Below are 14,303 nucleotides of genomic sequence, written 5' to 3'. Positions count from 1 at the left end.
ATTTTTAAATTTTTATTAACATTTTCCATGATTATAAAATATATCCCATGGTAATTCCCTCCCTCAAAAATATTTTTTAAAACTAAAATTCATATTGAAAATAATCTAATGTATATACAAGATTTTGCTTAAACTGTCAGCAAAGTAACAAGAACTTATTTGACAAAACAAAATTATTGTAATTTATGCATTTGTGGTAAATTGTTACACGAATGTCCCCAAATGAATCACAGCTCTTGCTGTCCAGACATGGCTGTGTGACTTGCTTTATATATCCAGTGGAATGTGAGCAAAGATGGTGGTTGCACAAGCATACAGCCTAGTTTCTGTTGGAGTTTAGCACCTAGTGGGTCGGGGGAGGGGGTGCTGTCCTGGAGCCAGAAGCCTAGGGTTGTGTGCTTGAGTGTGGTGGGTGCATTAGGCTTGGTACCATAAGGTTTTCTCCATTGTCATCTTTATGGAGATAGATTAGGGATAGTCTTCCTCTCCTGCAGACTTGGCCTCGATGTGTACTGTCTGCCTCTCCCACTAGCACTTAGAACCAGTCAGACTATGACATCTGTCATGCTGTTTGCCCATTTAGTGTGTATTGCAAGCGAGGCCACCTGTGCCCAATTGACACCGGCCTCATCGAGAAGAATGTGGAGCTCTACTTTTCTGGTTCAGCAAAAGCAATCTATGAAGATGACCCATCTCAGGAAGGTATGTGGAATGTTCCAGGGTTGTGTGTGGGACTGAAGAGGCAGTGTAATCCACAGGAGCTCCTGCTCAAGTGAGGGCTTAAGACTCCGCCACTCAGTACTGTGAGCACTCAGAGGAATACTGATCAGCACTGGTGACATGCCACCTGGGTTGGTGCTCATGGCCCTGCACCACTCCTGAGTCCCTTACCGAGAGTCCCCATTGTTAGTTGGTTTCTTCTTTTCCCACCCATAGGAGGTGTTAATGGTAAAAACCTTGGCCCCATCAACGAGTGGTGGATCACTGGCTTTGATGGAGGAGAAAAGGCCCTCATTGGCTTCAGCACCTGTAAGTGTCCAGTCTCAGATATTCCAGGACCTAAGCGGGGATGTTGGCTCGTGCTGTTCTGGGGTTGGTGAGCTCCACAGCCATGAAATGAACAGCACTTGAACATGGCTCATTTGGTGTCCTCAGGTTGTTTATGATTGTGAACTGGCCCTCCAGATCTAGTAGGAAGTCATGCTTGTGCAACTCAAACCCACTCTGGATTTCAGAACCAGAGAGGCGCTCACTCAAAAGCCCACTTAGGCTAGAAAGATGGCTTAGTGGTTACGGTGCTTGTCTGTGAAGCCCAAGGACTCATGTTCAACTCTCCTGATCCCACGTAAACCAGACTCACAAGGTGACACGGGAACAATGGTGCATGTGCACAAGGTGGCAAATGCATCTGGAGTTCACTTGCAGTAGCTGGAGGGCCTGCCATGTCCATTCTCTCATTAAAAAAAACAAACCAAAGGCTCATTTAGCTGGTCTCCCTTCTCAAGGTGGCCTGGATAGCTAACTGTGATGCTATTTAGGTATGGAGTGAGTTTTTAGATTGTTCTGGAGTTCATTTGTTAGAGGCAAGAGGCCTTGATATGCCTGTATTCTCTTATCTCCCTCATGAAAAGTTATTTAGCTGGGGGTGGTGGAGCATGCCTTTAATATCAGCACTTGGGAGGCAGACATAGGAGGATCACAGTGAGTTTGAGGTCACCCTGAGAGTACATAGTAAATTCCAGGTCAGCCTCAGCTAGAGTGACACCCTACCTTGAACCAGCAAAAAAGACATCAAAATAGAGCTGGGTGTGGTGGTGTATACCTCCAATCCTAGTACAGTGAGGTTGGTAGGATTGCTATGAGTTCAAGGCCAACCTGGGCTAAAGTGAGACTCTGCTTTGTCAGAACAAACAAAATAAACACACAAAAAAATGTCATCTGGGACTGGGAAGATGGCAAAATAGGTAAAAGCCATTGTTATAAGCAGAAGGCCCTCAGACTACTGAATTCAGTTCCCTAGGACCTATGTAAGGCCATGTATGTCTGTAACTGTGGTCCTGTGAGAATGGAGACCAGAACATCAATGGCACTCGCAAAAACACAGCCCTGCAGTCAAAGATCTGGTTTCAAGAAAAAAGATGGATAAGTGATGGGACACTCAACATGCTCCTCTGGCCTTTGGACACCTATAAGTATATTTGCATATGTTTGCACAACCACATATATAACACATGTGCGCACACACACACACACACACACACACACACACAAAATACTATCTGGCCTGATGTAAAGGCAGGTGCCTATTGTTCTGGCTACTCAGGAGGCTGTCTTGTGCTCAAGGGCCAGCGTGCACAAGACTTCATTTTTTTTTCCTTTATATTTTTATTTATTTGACAGAGAAAGAGGCAGAGAGAGAATGGGTACACCAGGGCCTCTGCAAATGAACTCCAGACACTTTTGTCACTTTTTTGCATCTGGCTTTACATGAGTACTGGAGAATTGAACCTGGGTCTTTAGGCTTCAAAGGCAAGCAAGCGCCTTAACCTCTAAGGTATCTCTCCAGCCCAGGACCCCATTTCTTAAAACAGTTATCCACACAGATGAGTGAGTGAGATGGAATTGCTGGTTACCCAGACTGGGTTAAAGCCTTGTGTTCCCTCCAGCATTTGCCGAGTACATTCTGATGGAGCCCAGCCCTGAGTATGCACCCATATTTGGGCTGATGCAGGAGAAGATTTACATCAGCAAGATCGTGGTCGAGTTTCTACAGGGCAATCCTGATGCGACCTACGAAGACCTCATCAATAAGATTGAGGTGAGAGGCTCACCCCTTCTGATTCAGACATCGTGAGGCAACAGCAGGCCAGGCCTGGTGACACATGCCTGTGCTCTCAGCATCAGAAAAGATAAGGCAGGAGAATCAGGAGTTGGAGGACATCCTTGACTTGAGTTTGAGGCCAGCGTGGGCTGCATGAGACCCTGTCAGATAAAAATCAAGAAAGCCTGGGGCTAGGGGGATGGCTTAGCTGTTAAAGGAGCTTGCTTGCAAAGCTTGTCATCCTGGGTGGTCCAGGTTTGGTACCCCAGTACTTATGTAAAACCAGATGCACAAAGTGGCACGTGCACCTGGACATTACAATAAGAGGCTCTGGCACACCCCCCACACACTTTCTCACTGTACTTGCAATTAGTTAAAAAAAATTATTTTTTTTCCCGAGGTAGGGTCTTACCCTTTCACCAGACTGACCTTGAATTCACTAAACGGTGGCCTTGAACTCAGGGTGATCCTCCTACCTCTTCCTCCCTAGTGTTGGGATTAAAGGCATGTGCCACCATGTCTGTAAATTTATTTTGCTTTTTCAAGGTAGGTTTTCACTCTAGGTCACGCTTACCTGGAACTTACTCTGTAGTCTCAGGGTGGCCTCGAACTCACAGATCCTCCTACCTCTGCCTCCTAAGTACTGGGATTAGAGGCGTGTGCCACCATGCCCGGTTTATAAGTTTATTTTTTTAAAAAAGCCCTCGGGCTTCAGAGATGGCTCAGAACCCAGTTCAGTTTCCCAATACCCATGTAAAGCCAGATGCACAAGGTGGCACATATGTCTGGAGTTCATTTGTGGTGGCTAGAGGCCCTGGCACACTCATTCTCTCTCAAAAATAAGTTTTAGCCAGGTGTGGTGGCACACACCTTTAATCCCAGCACTCAGGAGGCAGAGGTAGGAGGATCACCGTGAATTCGTGGCCACCCTGAGACTACATAGTGAATTCCAGGTCAGCCTGGGCTAGAGTGGGACCCTACCTCGGAAAACCAAAAGTAAAAATAAATAAGCTTTAAGAAAAGTCCTTCAAGTGCATGTCCAGAATCAGTAGCTTTCGGTACCAGTGCGGCACACCTTTAATCCCAGCACTCAGGAGGCAGAGGGAGGAGGATTGCCAATTCAAAGCCACTCTGAGAGCACATAGTCAATTCTAGGTCAGCCTGGGCTAGAGTGAAACCCTACCTCAAGGGGGAAAAAAAAGGTATTAGAGAAATAAACAAAATGACCTGGGGAGATGGCTCAATAGATAAGTTTGATCCCCAGTGCCCATTTAAAAAGTTGAGCCAGAGGTCTGCATGCCTTTAACCCCAGTGCCAAGTGGGGTAAAGACAGGATCCCTGGGGCTCCCTAGTCAGTCTAACCAAACAGCATCTCCAAGTTCATTCAGACAGTCTAAGAATTAAGGAGAGCAACATAGGAAAATACTGGTATTCTCCTGGCCTTGCACATGTGTTCATGGAATACACATCTGCACACACACATGTATCTACGGAAATCCTTGCTGGGGCTATGGCTCAGCAGCAGAGCACATGCCCAGTGTATACAAGGCCCTGAATTCCATCCCCAGCATAGCAGAAGAAAATATGACACTAGATATAAAGGGGCTGCCGCCGGGTGATGTGGTGAGGGCTGCGGCAGGCCCAGAAGCTGAGCGGGCCTCGGCCCTCAGCCCGTCAGACGTGCGTGTCGGAACTGCGGCTCTTCTCCCTCCGACTCACCACCTCTAAGGCGGTCGGTTGCAGGCCCCCTCATTCCCTTCCCCACCCCTCCTCTGCCCCCGTCCCAGGGAGGCCATTGCCACCTTCCTTCCCACCATGGCTCTGAAGAGAATCCATAAGGGCAGGGTCTCACTGTTGCCCAGGGTGTCCTGGGACTCACTGTAGCCCCTGGCTGGCCTCAAATTCAAAGTGATTCTCCTACCTCAGCCTACAGAGTGCTGGGGCTAAAGGAACTGAATGACCTGGCACGGGATCCCCCAGCACAGTGTTCAGCAGGTCCTGTTGGAGATGTGTTTCATTGGCAAGCTACAATAATGGGGCCAAGTGACAGTCCCTACCAGGGTGGAGTATTTTTCTTGACAATTCATTTCCCAACAGATTACCCCTTCAAACCACCTAAGGTTGCATTTACAACAAGAATTTATCATCCAAATATTAACAGTAATGGCAGCATTTGTCTTGATAGTCTATGGTCACAGTGGTCTCCAGCACTAACTATTTCAAAAGTACTTTTGTCCATCTGGTCTGTTGTGTGATCCCAATCCAGATGATCCTTTAGTGCCTGAGATTGCTCAGATCTACAAAACAGATAGAGAAAAATATAACAGAATAGCTGGCGAATGGACTCAGAAGTATGTGATGTAATTAAAGAAATTATTGGATAACCTCTACAAATAAAGATAGGGGAACTCTGAAAGACAAAGTCCCTTTGATTTCCATTTGGCTGCTTTCTATGAGCCCATGCCTCGTCTTCCCCTGTGCACACGTTTACCTGATACAGCAGTGCTGCGTGTTTACATACTTGGAACAACAAACTAGAAGTACTGTACTTCTGCACCAACATTGCCTCCTAGCAGAGAAGTGTGTGTGTGAGAAGCCAGTTCTCCAAGCGTAACCTAGTTGTGAGATTAAAAGCTTTCCTTATTGATTTAAATTTGGATAACAGCAAGGTGTAAAGGGTGGTGGGTACATGCTATGTGCTTGGTTAGATGAGTTATGACCAACTAGAGTAAACTCTACCCACATCCTGTATTTTATAATCTTAAGTTTAACTGGTCAACATTTAAGTGAATTGGAGCTATTAGTACATAAAAGTGTGATGGGCCTTCTTCCCAACTCTTTTATATCTCCCTATCCCTTCAACTCCTTTAAGCCTCTTTCTCTCCATAATTTTTTGGTTTGTATGTGGTTTCTCAGTTAATACATAGCTAATAGCTCTTATTTTTCTTATGTTTTTAACTGCTTTAAGTCTGTTTGGATGTAAGGATGAAAATTCATTTGATGGAAATACTTGTGTAGTTTAAAGACCCAGTTGCTCCTCTGGAGCTTGCACGTTTAAGAATGATTAATCTGTGTAATAAACTGATTACTAGTCATTACATTAAAAAAAAAAAAAGAATGACACACTAATGAAAGATCTGACCTATTTCATTTTCCCCCAAAGACCACCGTCCCTCCTTCTGCCATCAACCTGAACCGTTTCACAGAGGACTCTCTGCTTCGCCATGCTCAGTTTGTGGTGGGACAGGTAGAGAGCTATGATGATGCCAAGGACAGTGATGAGCAGCCCATTTTCCTGAGCCCCTGCATGAGAGACCTCATCAAGTTGGCTGGGGTCACCCTGGGACAGAGGTGAGAACGTTGCAGGGATCAAGCTGGGAACTGAGGCTAGAAGAGGCAAAGTGCCTTGTGTCTCCCCTATCCCCTGAAATGATGGATGCCTTTCTTCTCCCAGGCGAGCTGAGAGGCGACAGACTATCAGGCACCCCACCAAGGAGAAGGACAAAGGGCCCACAAAAGCCACCACCACCAAATTGGTCTACCAGATTTTTGACACTTTCTTTGCAGAACAGATCGAGAAGGATGACAGGGAAGATAAGGAAAATGCCTTTAAACGCCGACGTTGTGGTGTCTGTGAGGTAACCTTACCTGTCCTGTGCACTCCTTGGTCTTTGGAGCTATACCTGCTCACCTGTCTCGGTGGCATTGGGGAGCCAGTGCTCTGGGAAACCATTTGGCTTGTGTCTGGCAGAACAAACTAATGGACAGGGCAGAAGGTTGCAAGCTCTTCCTTGGCTTTGCTGTTCAGACCGCTGTTAACTGAAGAGCCTGGCTTTGAGTGGTGGTATCTTCTTGCATATGCTGTGTGTCTTCTGAAGTCCCCTTGGTGTGCTAAGAAGTAACTAACATACAGAGGCCTGGTCTCCTCCCAGGAGATGTTTCCCTGTCTTAATTTGCCTGCTCAAATACATGCTTGGCTCAGCTTAGATTTGTGACTTTAGAAGGTATCTCTTATTGTGGTGTGTATGTGCATGGATGCATGTGTGTGCATTAGCTATGGTGTATGTGCCCGTGTGGGGCCCCATGCGCCTGCCTGTGGCTGGGTGTGCTCACCTGCGTTGGCTCCAGCAAGCGCCGGGCGTCACGCTCTGCTGCTCTTCAGCCGCTGCTTACTGGAGCCAGTCTTACTGGTCCCGGAGCGTGCCGAGGACATACATGCGAGTTCCAGTGGTTCTTAGTCTCTGCTCCTCACAGGACTGGGCTGCAGATGTGCCCACTTGTTTGTGTGATTGAACTTGAGCTGTCTCTTGGGCTTCTTCAGTTCCTCATACTTGAGCAGGAAGTGCTTTTTAACTGCTAAACAGTCTCCGTGTTTTCTTTTTTTTAGACAGGCTCTCGCTGTTTGGTCCAGGCTGGCCTTGAACTGCCAGTCCTCTTAACTCAGTCTTGGGTGCTGGGATTACAGAAGTATACCACCATGGTTGGCTCTTAGTAACTGCTCTGTGTGTTCATGGCTTCTATATCCTTGGAATCACCCTGCCTCAGATCAGAAACTGTGTTTAAGCAGCTGGGCATAGTTGACACACCTGTGAACCAAGCACTCAAGAGGCTGATGCAGGAGCACCAAGAGTTCAAGGTCAACCTCCGCTATATAACAGTTTCCTTGATCAGCCTAGGCTACTTGAGACCTTGTTTTCCCACCCCCCAAAAAAAGAGGGCTGAAGGAATGGATCAGTGGCTAAAGTCACTTGCTTGAAAAGCCTGACAGCCTGGGTTCAATTGCCCAGTATCCACGTAAAGCCAGATGCACAGAGTGATACATACATCTGAAATTCATTTGCAGCAGAAGGCCTTGGTGTGCCCATTCTTATTCTCTCCTCTCAAATATTTTTAAAAAATGAAAATTGCTTATTCTGAACATAAATGGTCTTTCTAAACTTTTTATTTTTTCAAGACAAGGTTGTACTCTGGCCCAGGCTAACCTGGAACTCACTCTGCATGTAGTCTCAGGCTGGCCTCCAACTCAGGGATACTCCCACCTCTGCCTCCTAGTCCTGGGACTAAAGGTGTGTGCCACCATACCCAGCACTTTGCATCTGGGGGTATGTGAGATCCATAGTGATGTGGACTCAGGGAGATTTTTTTAATTCATCTGGCTACTCTTGTAGGTTTCTTGTTTTTCTGTTACTGGCTCTCCCAACTTACTCTGCAGTGATTGGCCACTTTGCAGTATTAATTCTGTGACAACATCCCTGGAAACAAGTTCTTGTGAGTTTCCCTATTGAGTATTTCTGGAGTGCTCCTTGGCATGATCAGAATTCACCACAGGACCCCTTTTGACATCAAAATTCTCAGAGGTGCCCTTCTAATAGCATAGTGTGGGCATGTTTGTTCCCCAAAGACTTGAAATCCTGTTCAGAGGATAACACCTAATGCAAGGTCAATACTGCACACATAGGTTGTGATATGTATTGCTTTGAGGAGCTTGGGAAGAGAAACATGGTTGTACATGTCCTGTGCAGAGCATTATTACTTTTTTCGATTTTTTTTTTTTCTGTTTATTTGTTTTTGATTTTTCGAGGTAGGGTCTCTCTCTAGCTCAGGCTGACCTGGAATTCACTATGTAGTCTCAGAGTGGCCTCGAACTTGTAGCAATCCTCCTGCCTTTGCCTCCAGAGTGTTGGGATCAAAAGCATGGACCACCATGCCCAGCTGATTCTTTGCTTTTCTTTTCTTTTTTAATTTGAGAGGGGGAGAGGAAGAAAGGAAGAGAGAATGGGTGTGCCAGGGCCTCTAGTCACTACAAAAGAACTCCAGACACATGTGCCACCTTTTATGCATCTGGCTTATGTAGGTCTTGGGGAATTGAACCTAGGTCCTTGGCTTTACAGGCAAGTACCTTAACTGCTAAATGATCTCTCTGGCCCACTTTTTTCGATCCTTGACACTTTCATATATGTATACAATGCATTTTTTTCCCATGTCTCCCAGTCACCCTTTTTCCCCTTTCCCACTAAAGCCCTTCTTACATTGGAGTTAGTCCCCATCTCACTGCGGCTGCTGTTTTGAGGCAGGTCTCTAGCCCAGGCTGACTTGGCTGTCATGACAGTTCTTACACCCAGCATAAGTAGGATTTTTCTCATTATTATTATTATTATTTTGCGTGCACGTGTGTGCCTGTGTGTGATGTGTATGTGGGTGTGCACAGGCCAGGGGTCAGCATTGGGTGCCGTGTGTGTGTGTGTGTGTGTGTCTGTGTCTGTGTCTGTGTCTGTGTCTGTGTCTGTGTGAGATATGTATGTGAATGTGCACAGGCCAGGGGCAGCATTGCGTGCTTTCCTCAGGTGCTCATCTTGTTCTTCAAGGCAGGGCCTCACCTGTTGGCTAGACTAGTTGGCCAGCATGTCCCAGGGATTATTTCTTTTTTCCTCAGCACTGAGATTCCACCTGGGCCATTGTACCCACATGTCATTTACATGGGTGTGGGTGTTCCAAACTCAGATCCTCATGCTTGTGCAGCAAGCACTTCATGCACTGAGCCCTCTCCCCAGCCCAGCTCCTGATTGATCTCCCTCCCTCCCTTCCTTCCTTTCTTCTTTTTTGGTTTTTCAAGGTAGGGTCTGGTTCTAGCCCAGTCTCAGGGTGGCCTCACACTCCTAAGTGCTGGGATTAAAGGCGTGAGCCACCACGTCCAGCCTGATCTACCTTTCCAATGGTGTTTTTCAGGTCTGTCAACAGCCTGAGTGTGGAAAGTGCAAAGCATGTAAGGACATGGTTAAATTTGGTGGCACTGGAAGGAGCAAACAGGCTTGTCTAAAGAGGAGGTAGGCCCAGCCACATCATTTTCTCATAATAGAGGACAAGGCCCGCAGGGGCTAATGCCTTTGCTGAGTATGGGCTGCTGGCCCGTCCTGCAGCATCACTAGAATGGCACCACTTGGGACTTTGCAGGTGTCCCAACATGGCCATGAAGGAGGCAGATGATGATGAGGAAGTTGATGATAATATCCCAGAAGTGCCATCACCCAAAAAAATGCACCAAGGGAAGAAAAAGAAACAGAATAAGGATCGGATTTCTTGGACTGGGAAATCTGTGAAGGTAACCTGTGGAGAAAGTTTTCAGGTGGTTCTTGCTGCCCCTGAGCTTCCTGATGCTGAGAAATCGGCATCAGCCCCCTCCCCTGAAGGGGAGCAGCACCACTTAGTCGACTACCTATAGCCTCTATTTCCCCAACATCCCAAGATGTTTGTTGGGCAGCTTTTTTTCCTGTAGTGAGAATGCAACTTAAGGCCTCATACATGCTTGGCAAGAGTTCTACAGCTGAGCATCCCCCAGTCCCTCAGTGGTTCCTGCAAGAATGGTGCCTATCACTGAGCTGTATTTCTTGCCTTTACTTTCCCCTGCAAATGAATGCCAGATGCTTGTACTTTTTTTTTTTTTTTTTGTATCTAGCTTATGTGGGTGGCTTGGGAGTTGAGTTGAACTTGGTGGACTGACAAGCTTTGCAAGCCCCAAGGTCATGACTTTTTTTTTTTAAAATACCTTATTTATATATTTGAGAGCGACAGACACAGAGAGAAAGGCAGATAGAGGGAGAGAGAGAGAATGGGCGCACCAGGGCTTCCAGCCTCTGCAAACGAACTCCAGACGCGTGCGCCCCCTTGTGCATCTGGCTAACGTGGGACCTGGGGAACCGAGCCTCGAACCGGAGTCCTTAGGCTTCTCAGGCAAGCGCTTAACTGCTACGCCATCTCTCCAGCCCAGGTCATGACTTTTTTGAGGGACACTGAGGGTAGAACCAAGGTCTGATGCATGGTAAGCTCAACCATTTGGCCACATTCCATACCCTGAGTTATTTTCTTCTATAAAGTTAGAAAGAACCACATAGGTAGCCTTAAGAGGACATTGGATGTGATTATTACCTGAATTTTAACTCTTATTTTCAGAGTGATAAAAAGAGACTCTACTATCGGGCAGTGTGCATTGATGAGGAGGATCTGGTGGTGGGGGACTGCGTCTCTGTCATTCCAGATGATTCCTCCAAGCCACTGTATCTAGCAAGGTGCGCACCCCTCCTTTTACCTGACTTTGATTCCTACTGATGTGGGAGCCCGTTGTATCAGAATAAAACCAAAAAGACAACAGTTCCCTATGGTAGACATTCTGGTTCCACCAGTCACACAGATCTTTTCCCCGTTCTTTTCTTGTGACTCCAGGGTTACAGCATTGTGGGAGGACACGCTTACCAACCACATGATGTTCCATGCTCACTGGTTCTGTGCTGGGACAGATACGATCCTTGGGGCCACCTCTGACCCTCTGGAACTGTTTCTAGTGAATGAGTGTGAGGACATGCAGCTCTCATACATTCACAGCAAGGTCAAGGTTGTTCACAAAGCACCCTCAGAAAACTGGGCCATGGAAGTAAGTGTCCTCCCTCGTAACCCTCACACACTCTGTCCCAAGGTTAGTCACTGCTGACCACATATTATCCCCAAAGGGTGGCATGGATCCTGAGGCTGTGCTGCCGGGGGAAGACGACGGGAAGACCTACTTCTACCAGCTATGGTATGACCAGGAGTATGCGAGGTTTGAGTCTCCTCCTAAGATTCGGCCAACAGTGGACAATGAGTTCAAGTGAGTGTCACTGGCCCTCCCTCCTGTGTGAACCCTTCCAACCTACTTCTTCCTTTGCTCTTCTCCTCCCAGGTTTATGTTCTTTGCTGACCAAAGACTGGTCTGACTTCATGGAAGTGCTTGAAATGTGTGCACCACCCAGGATTACTTTTACTGAAAGTTCTCATTTCCAGGAGCAGGACGTGACTCAACACCGAGCCTTGGCCCCAACCCTAGCCTTGTTTGCTAATGTTAGTTTGTCTTTGATGTATCTGCGATCATAACTCAGACATGAAATATCAGGGGCCAGTTCTTCCAGACATCTGCAGATGTTCTTGTCTTGGTCCTTCGTATCTAGAATAAGCCAGTGGTGGCTGCCACAGTCTACATTTGCACCTCAGGACAGTGTTTCTGCCATCATTCCTTCAGGTTCTGTATGAGCTGTGCCCGGCTGGGTGAGCTGAGGCAGAAGGAAATGCCCAAGGTCCTGGAACAGGTTGATGAGGTGGATGGCCGGCTGTTCTACAGCTCTGTCACGAAGAATGGCATCCTCTACCGGCTGGGTGACTGTGTCTACCTACCTCCTGAGGCCTTCAGCTTCAAGTGAGTGCCCACTTAGCCATGGCCAGTCAGACTTGGCTTTGTCATGCTACCAGTTGCACCCGTTGGCTGCTATCCAGACTGTCACATTCATGCCTGGCAAACAGCTGCACCAGTGGACTGCAGTTCCATTGCAGAATTGTTTGTCAGTCATCTGACAGTATAACAAGACCTGACATAGGTAACTTCTAAAGAGAAGGTTGCCAAGAGTGGTGGTGCACACCTTTAATCCCAGCACTTAGGAAGCTGAGGGAGGAGGATCACTGTGAGTTCCAGCCTGTAGTAAGTAGATCATGACTTCTTCAGGGAGGGAGGGGGAGGGGGAGGGAGAGGGAGGGGGGAGGAAGAGGGAGGGAGGGAGAGAATGTTTTTTTAAATTTTATTTTTAAGAGAGAATGGACACGCCAGGGCCTTCAGCTGCTGCAAATAAACTCCAGATGCATGTTCCACCTTGTGCATCTGGTTTATGTGGGTACTGGGGAATCGAATCTGGGTCCTTTGGCTTTGCAGGCAAGCATATTAACTGCTACGCCATCTCTCTAGCCCTGTTTGCTTGTTTTTTTGAGGGGGAAGGATCTCTTTGTAACCCATGCTAGCCTGGAACTTAAGTTACTCCTCCCTCAGTTTCCAAAGCATATATGTCACCACATTCGGCTGATAGGAGAACTTTTTTCTTGCATATGTGTGGCATACACGTTGTTTACATGTGTCATGTGGGAGGGTCAGAGGTCAACATTGGATAGCTTCAGTTATTCTCCACCTTACTTATTAAGATAGTCTCACTGAACCTGGAGCTCACTGACTCACTAGAGTAGCCAGCCAGTGATCTCGAGGGATCCTCTTGTCTCTACCTCCCCAGCGCTGGGATCATAGATGCAGGTCACCATGACTGGCTTTTACATGGGTGCTGGGATCCCAACCCAGGTCCTCATACCACCCACTGAGCAGCTCCCCAGCCCCAGAACTGGGAATTAGTTTGTTTTTGTTTTTTCAAGGTAGCGTCTCATTGTAGCCCAGGCTGACCTGGAATTCACTATGTAGTCTCAGGCTGCCCTCAAACTCACAGCCATCTCCTACCTCTACCTCCCAGGTGCTGGAATTAAAGGTATGCGTCAGCACATCCAGTGAGGGAAATTTTGAGCATTTTAAGCTATGCTTAGATTACATTTTGGCCCATTTTTTTCCAAAGGGACTAGTGTTAGAATAGGCTGGGAGTCTCCTTTCAGCCACCTACACTGTCCACATCAGCATTTGAGGCTTGGTTATACCTGACTATTGCTCCTTTACAGCATCAAGCTGTCCAGCCCTGTGAAACGCCCAAGGAAGGAGCCTGTGGACGAGGACCTCTATCCAGAACACTACCGGAAGTACTCAGACTACATCAAAGGCAGCAACCTGGATGCCCCTGAGCCCTACCGCATTGGCCGAATAAGAGAGATTTTCTGCAACAAGAAGTGCAATGGCAAAGCCAATGAGACTGACATTAAGATCCGGGTCAACAAGTTCTATAGGTGGGCAGGCCCTCTGCCTGCTGGGAGGCCTGGGCCCTTCTAGAAGGCTCTGCTAAGAGCCACTCATGACAGGACACACAGTTGTATTCTGAGTTTGGAGTTGGCCGTCTTTCCAGTGTTTCTAGTTACCCTTGGGTACTGGAATGTTTCATGTAGGTCCTAGCTTTTATTTTAAAGTTACTGGCTCCAGGGCTAGGATGGGGCTGAATGGTTAGATTCTGTCTGGCATGCCAGAGGTCATGGGCTCTACCCCAGCTCACAGGGACTAAAAGCCCTTTTCTTCAAAAGATCTATACATGCCAGGTGCAGTGGCACACACACAGTCCCAGCACTCAAGAGGCATAGGTAGGAGAATTGCTGTGAGTTTGAGGCCACCCTCAAGGTCAGCCTGGGCTAGAGCGAGTCCATACCTAGTGATGGGGATTTGTGCATTGTGTGATCAGTGGGCTAGGGTTCTGAGCTGTGACTGAGGCCACACACACCTTTGACTGTCAGTCCTAACACCTTCTTTCCCAATTTTTCTCTGATCTGTGCCCTTTTTCCTGGTTCTGGGGTTTCTCTTGTCATGTTGCTCAAGTCCTTGCCAGCTTCCCTTTGCAAAGCTCTTGGAACAGTGTGGGAAGTAGATGAGCCTGAGTGGGGTGTGTTGGCTTATTTCTCCAGCAGACGTTAAACTTGGATCCCTCTCTCTCAACCCTCTGAATGCTAGGATTGCTTCAGACCCCATGCCTGGCTTTCTTGAAGTCTTGGTAAT

At 47.3% G+C, this 14,303-nt stretch overlaps 1 protein-coding gene and 1 pseudogene across 5 annotated transcripts in view; both read left to right on the top strand.

Moving 5' to 3' along the window:
- The window catches only part of Dnmt1 (DNA methyltransferase 1), a 70,223-nt gene that overhangs the window by 45,804 nt on the left and 10,116 nt on the right, over window positions 1–14,303 (top strand). For all 5 annotated transcript variants that reach the window (XM_045142589.1, XM_045142591.1, XM_045142590.1 and 2 more), the window contains exons 15-26: window positions 584–702; window positions 937–1,029; window positions 2,667–2,818; window positions 5,985–6,172; window positions 6,276–6,459; window positions 9,548–9,645; window positions 9,773–9,920; window positions 10,769–10,884; window positions 11,039–11,246; window positions 11,323–11,459; window positions 11,868–12,041; window positions 13,328–13,549. In XM_045142589.1, coding sequence (XP_044998524.1) covers window positions 584–702; window positions 937–1,029; window positions 2,667–2,818; window positions 5,985–6,172; window positions 6,276–6,459; window positions 9,548–9,645; window positions 9,773–9,920; window positions 10,769–10,884; window positions 11,039–11,246; window positions 11,323–11,459; window positions 11,868–12,041; window positions 13,328–13,549 — 1,839 coding nt within the window. The remainder of the gene's footprint in view (window positions 1–583; window positions 703–936; window positions 1,030–2,666; window positions 2,819–5,984; window positions 6,173–6,275; window positions 6,460–9,547; window positions 9,646–9,772; window positions 9,921–10,768; window positions 10,885–11,038; window positions 11,247–11,322; window positions 11,460–11,867; window positions 12,042–13,327; window positions 13,550–14,303) is intronic.
- LOC101616354 lies at window positions 4,637–5,243 on the top strand (annotated as a pseudogene).

Source organism: Jaculus jaculus, chromosome 2, assembly GCF_020740685.1.
Source record: "Jaculus jaculus isolate mJacJac1 chromosome 2, mJacJac1.mat.Y.cur, whole genome shotgun sequence".
In the NCBI taxonomy this organism is placed as follows: domain Eukaryota; kingdom Metazoa; phylum Chordata; class Mammalia; order Rodentia; family Dipodidae; genus Jaculus; species Jaculus jaculus.
The sequence above is the reverse complement of the archived record's forward strand: the minus strand, read 5'-3'. Positions and strand labels throughout refer to the sequence as shown.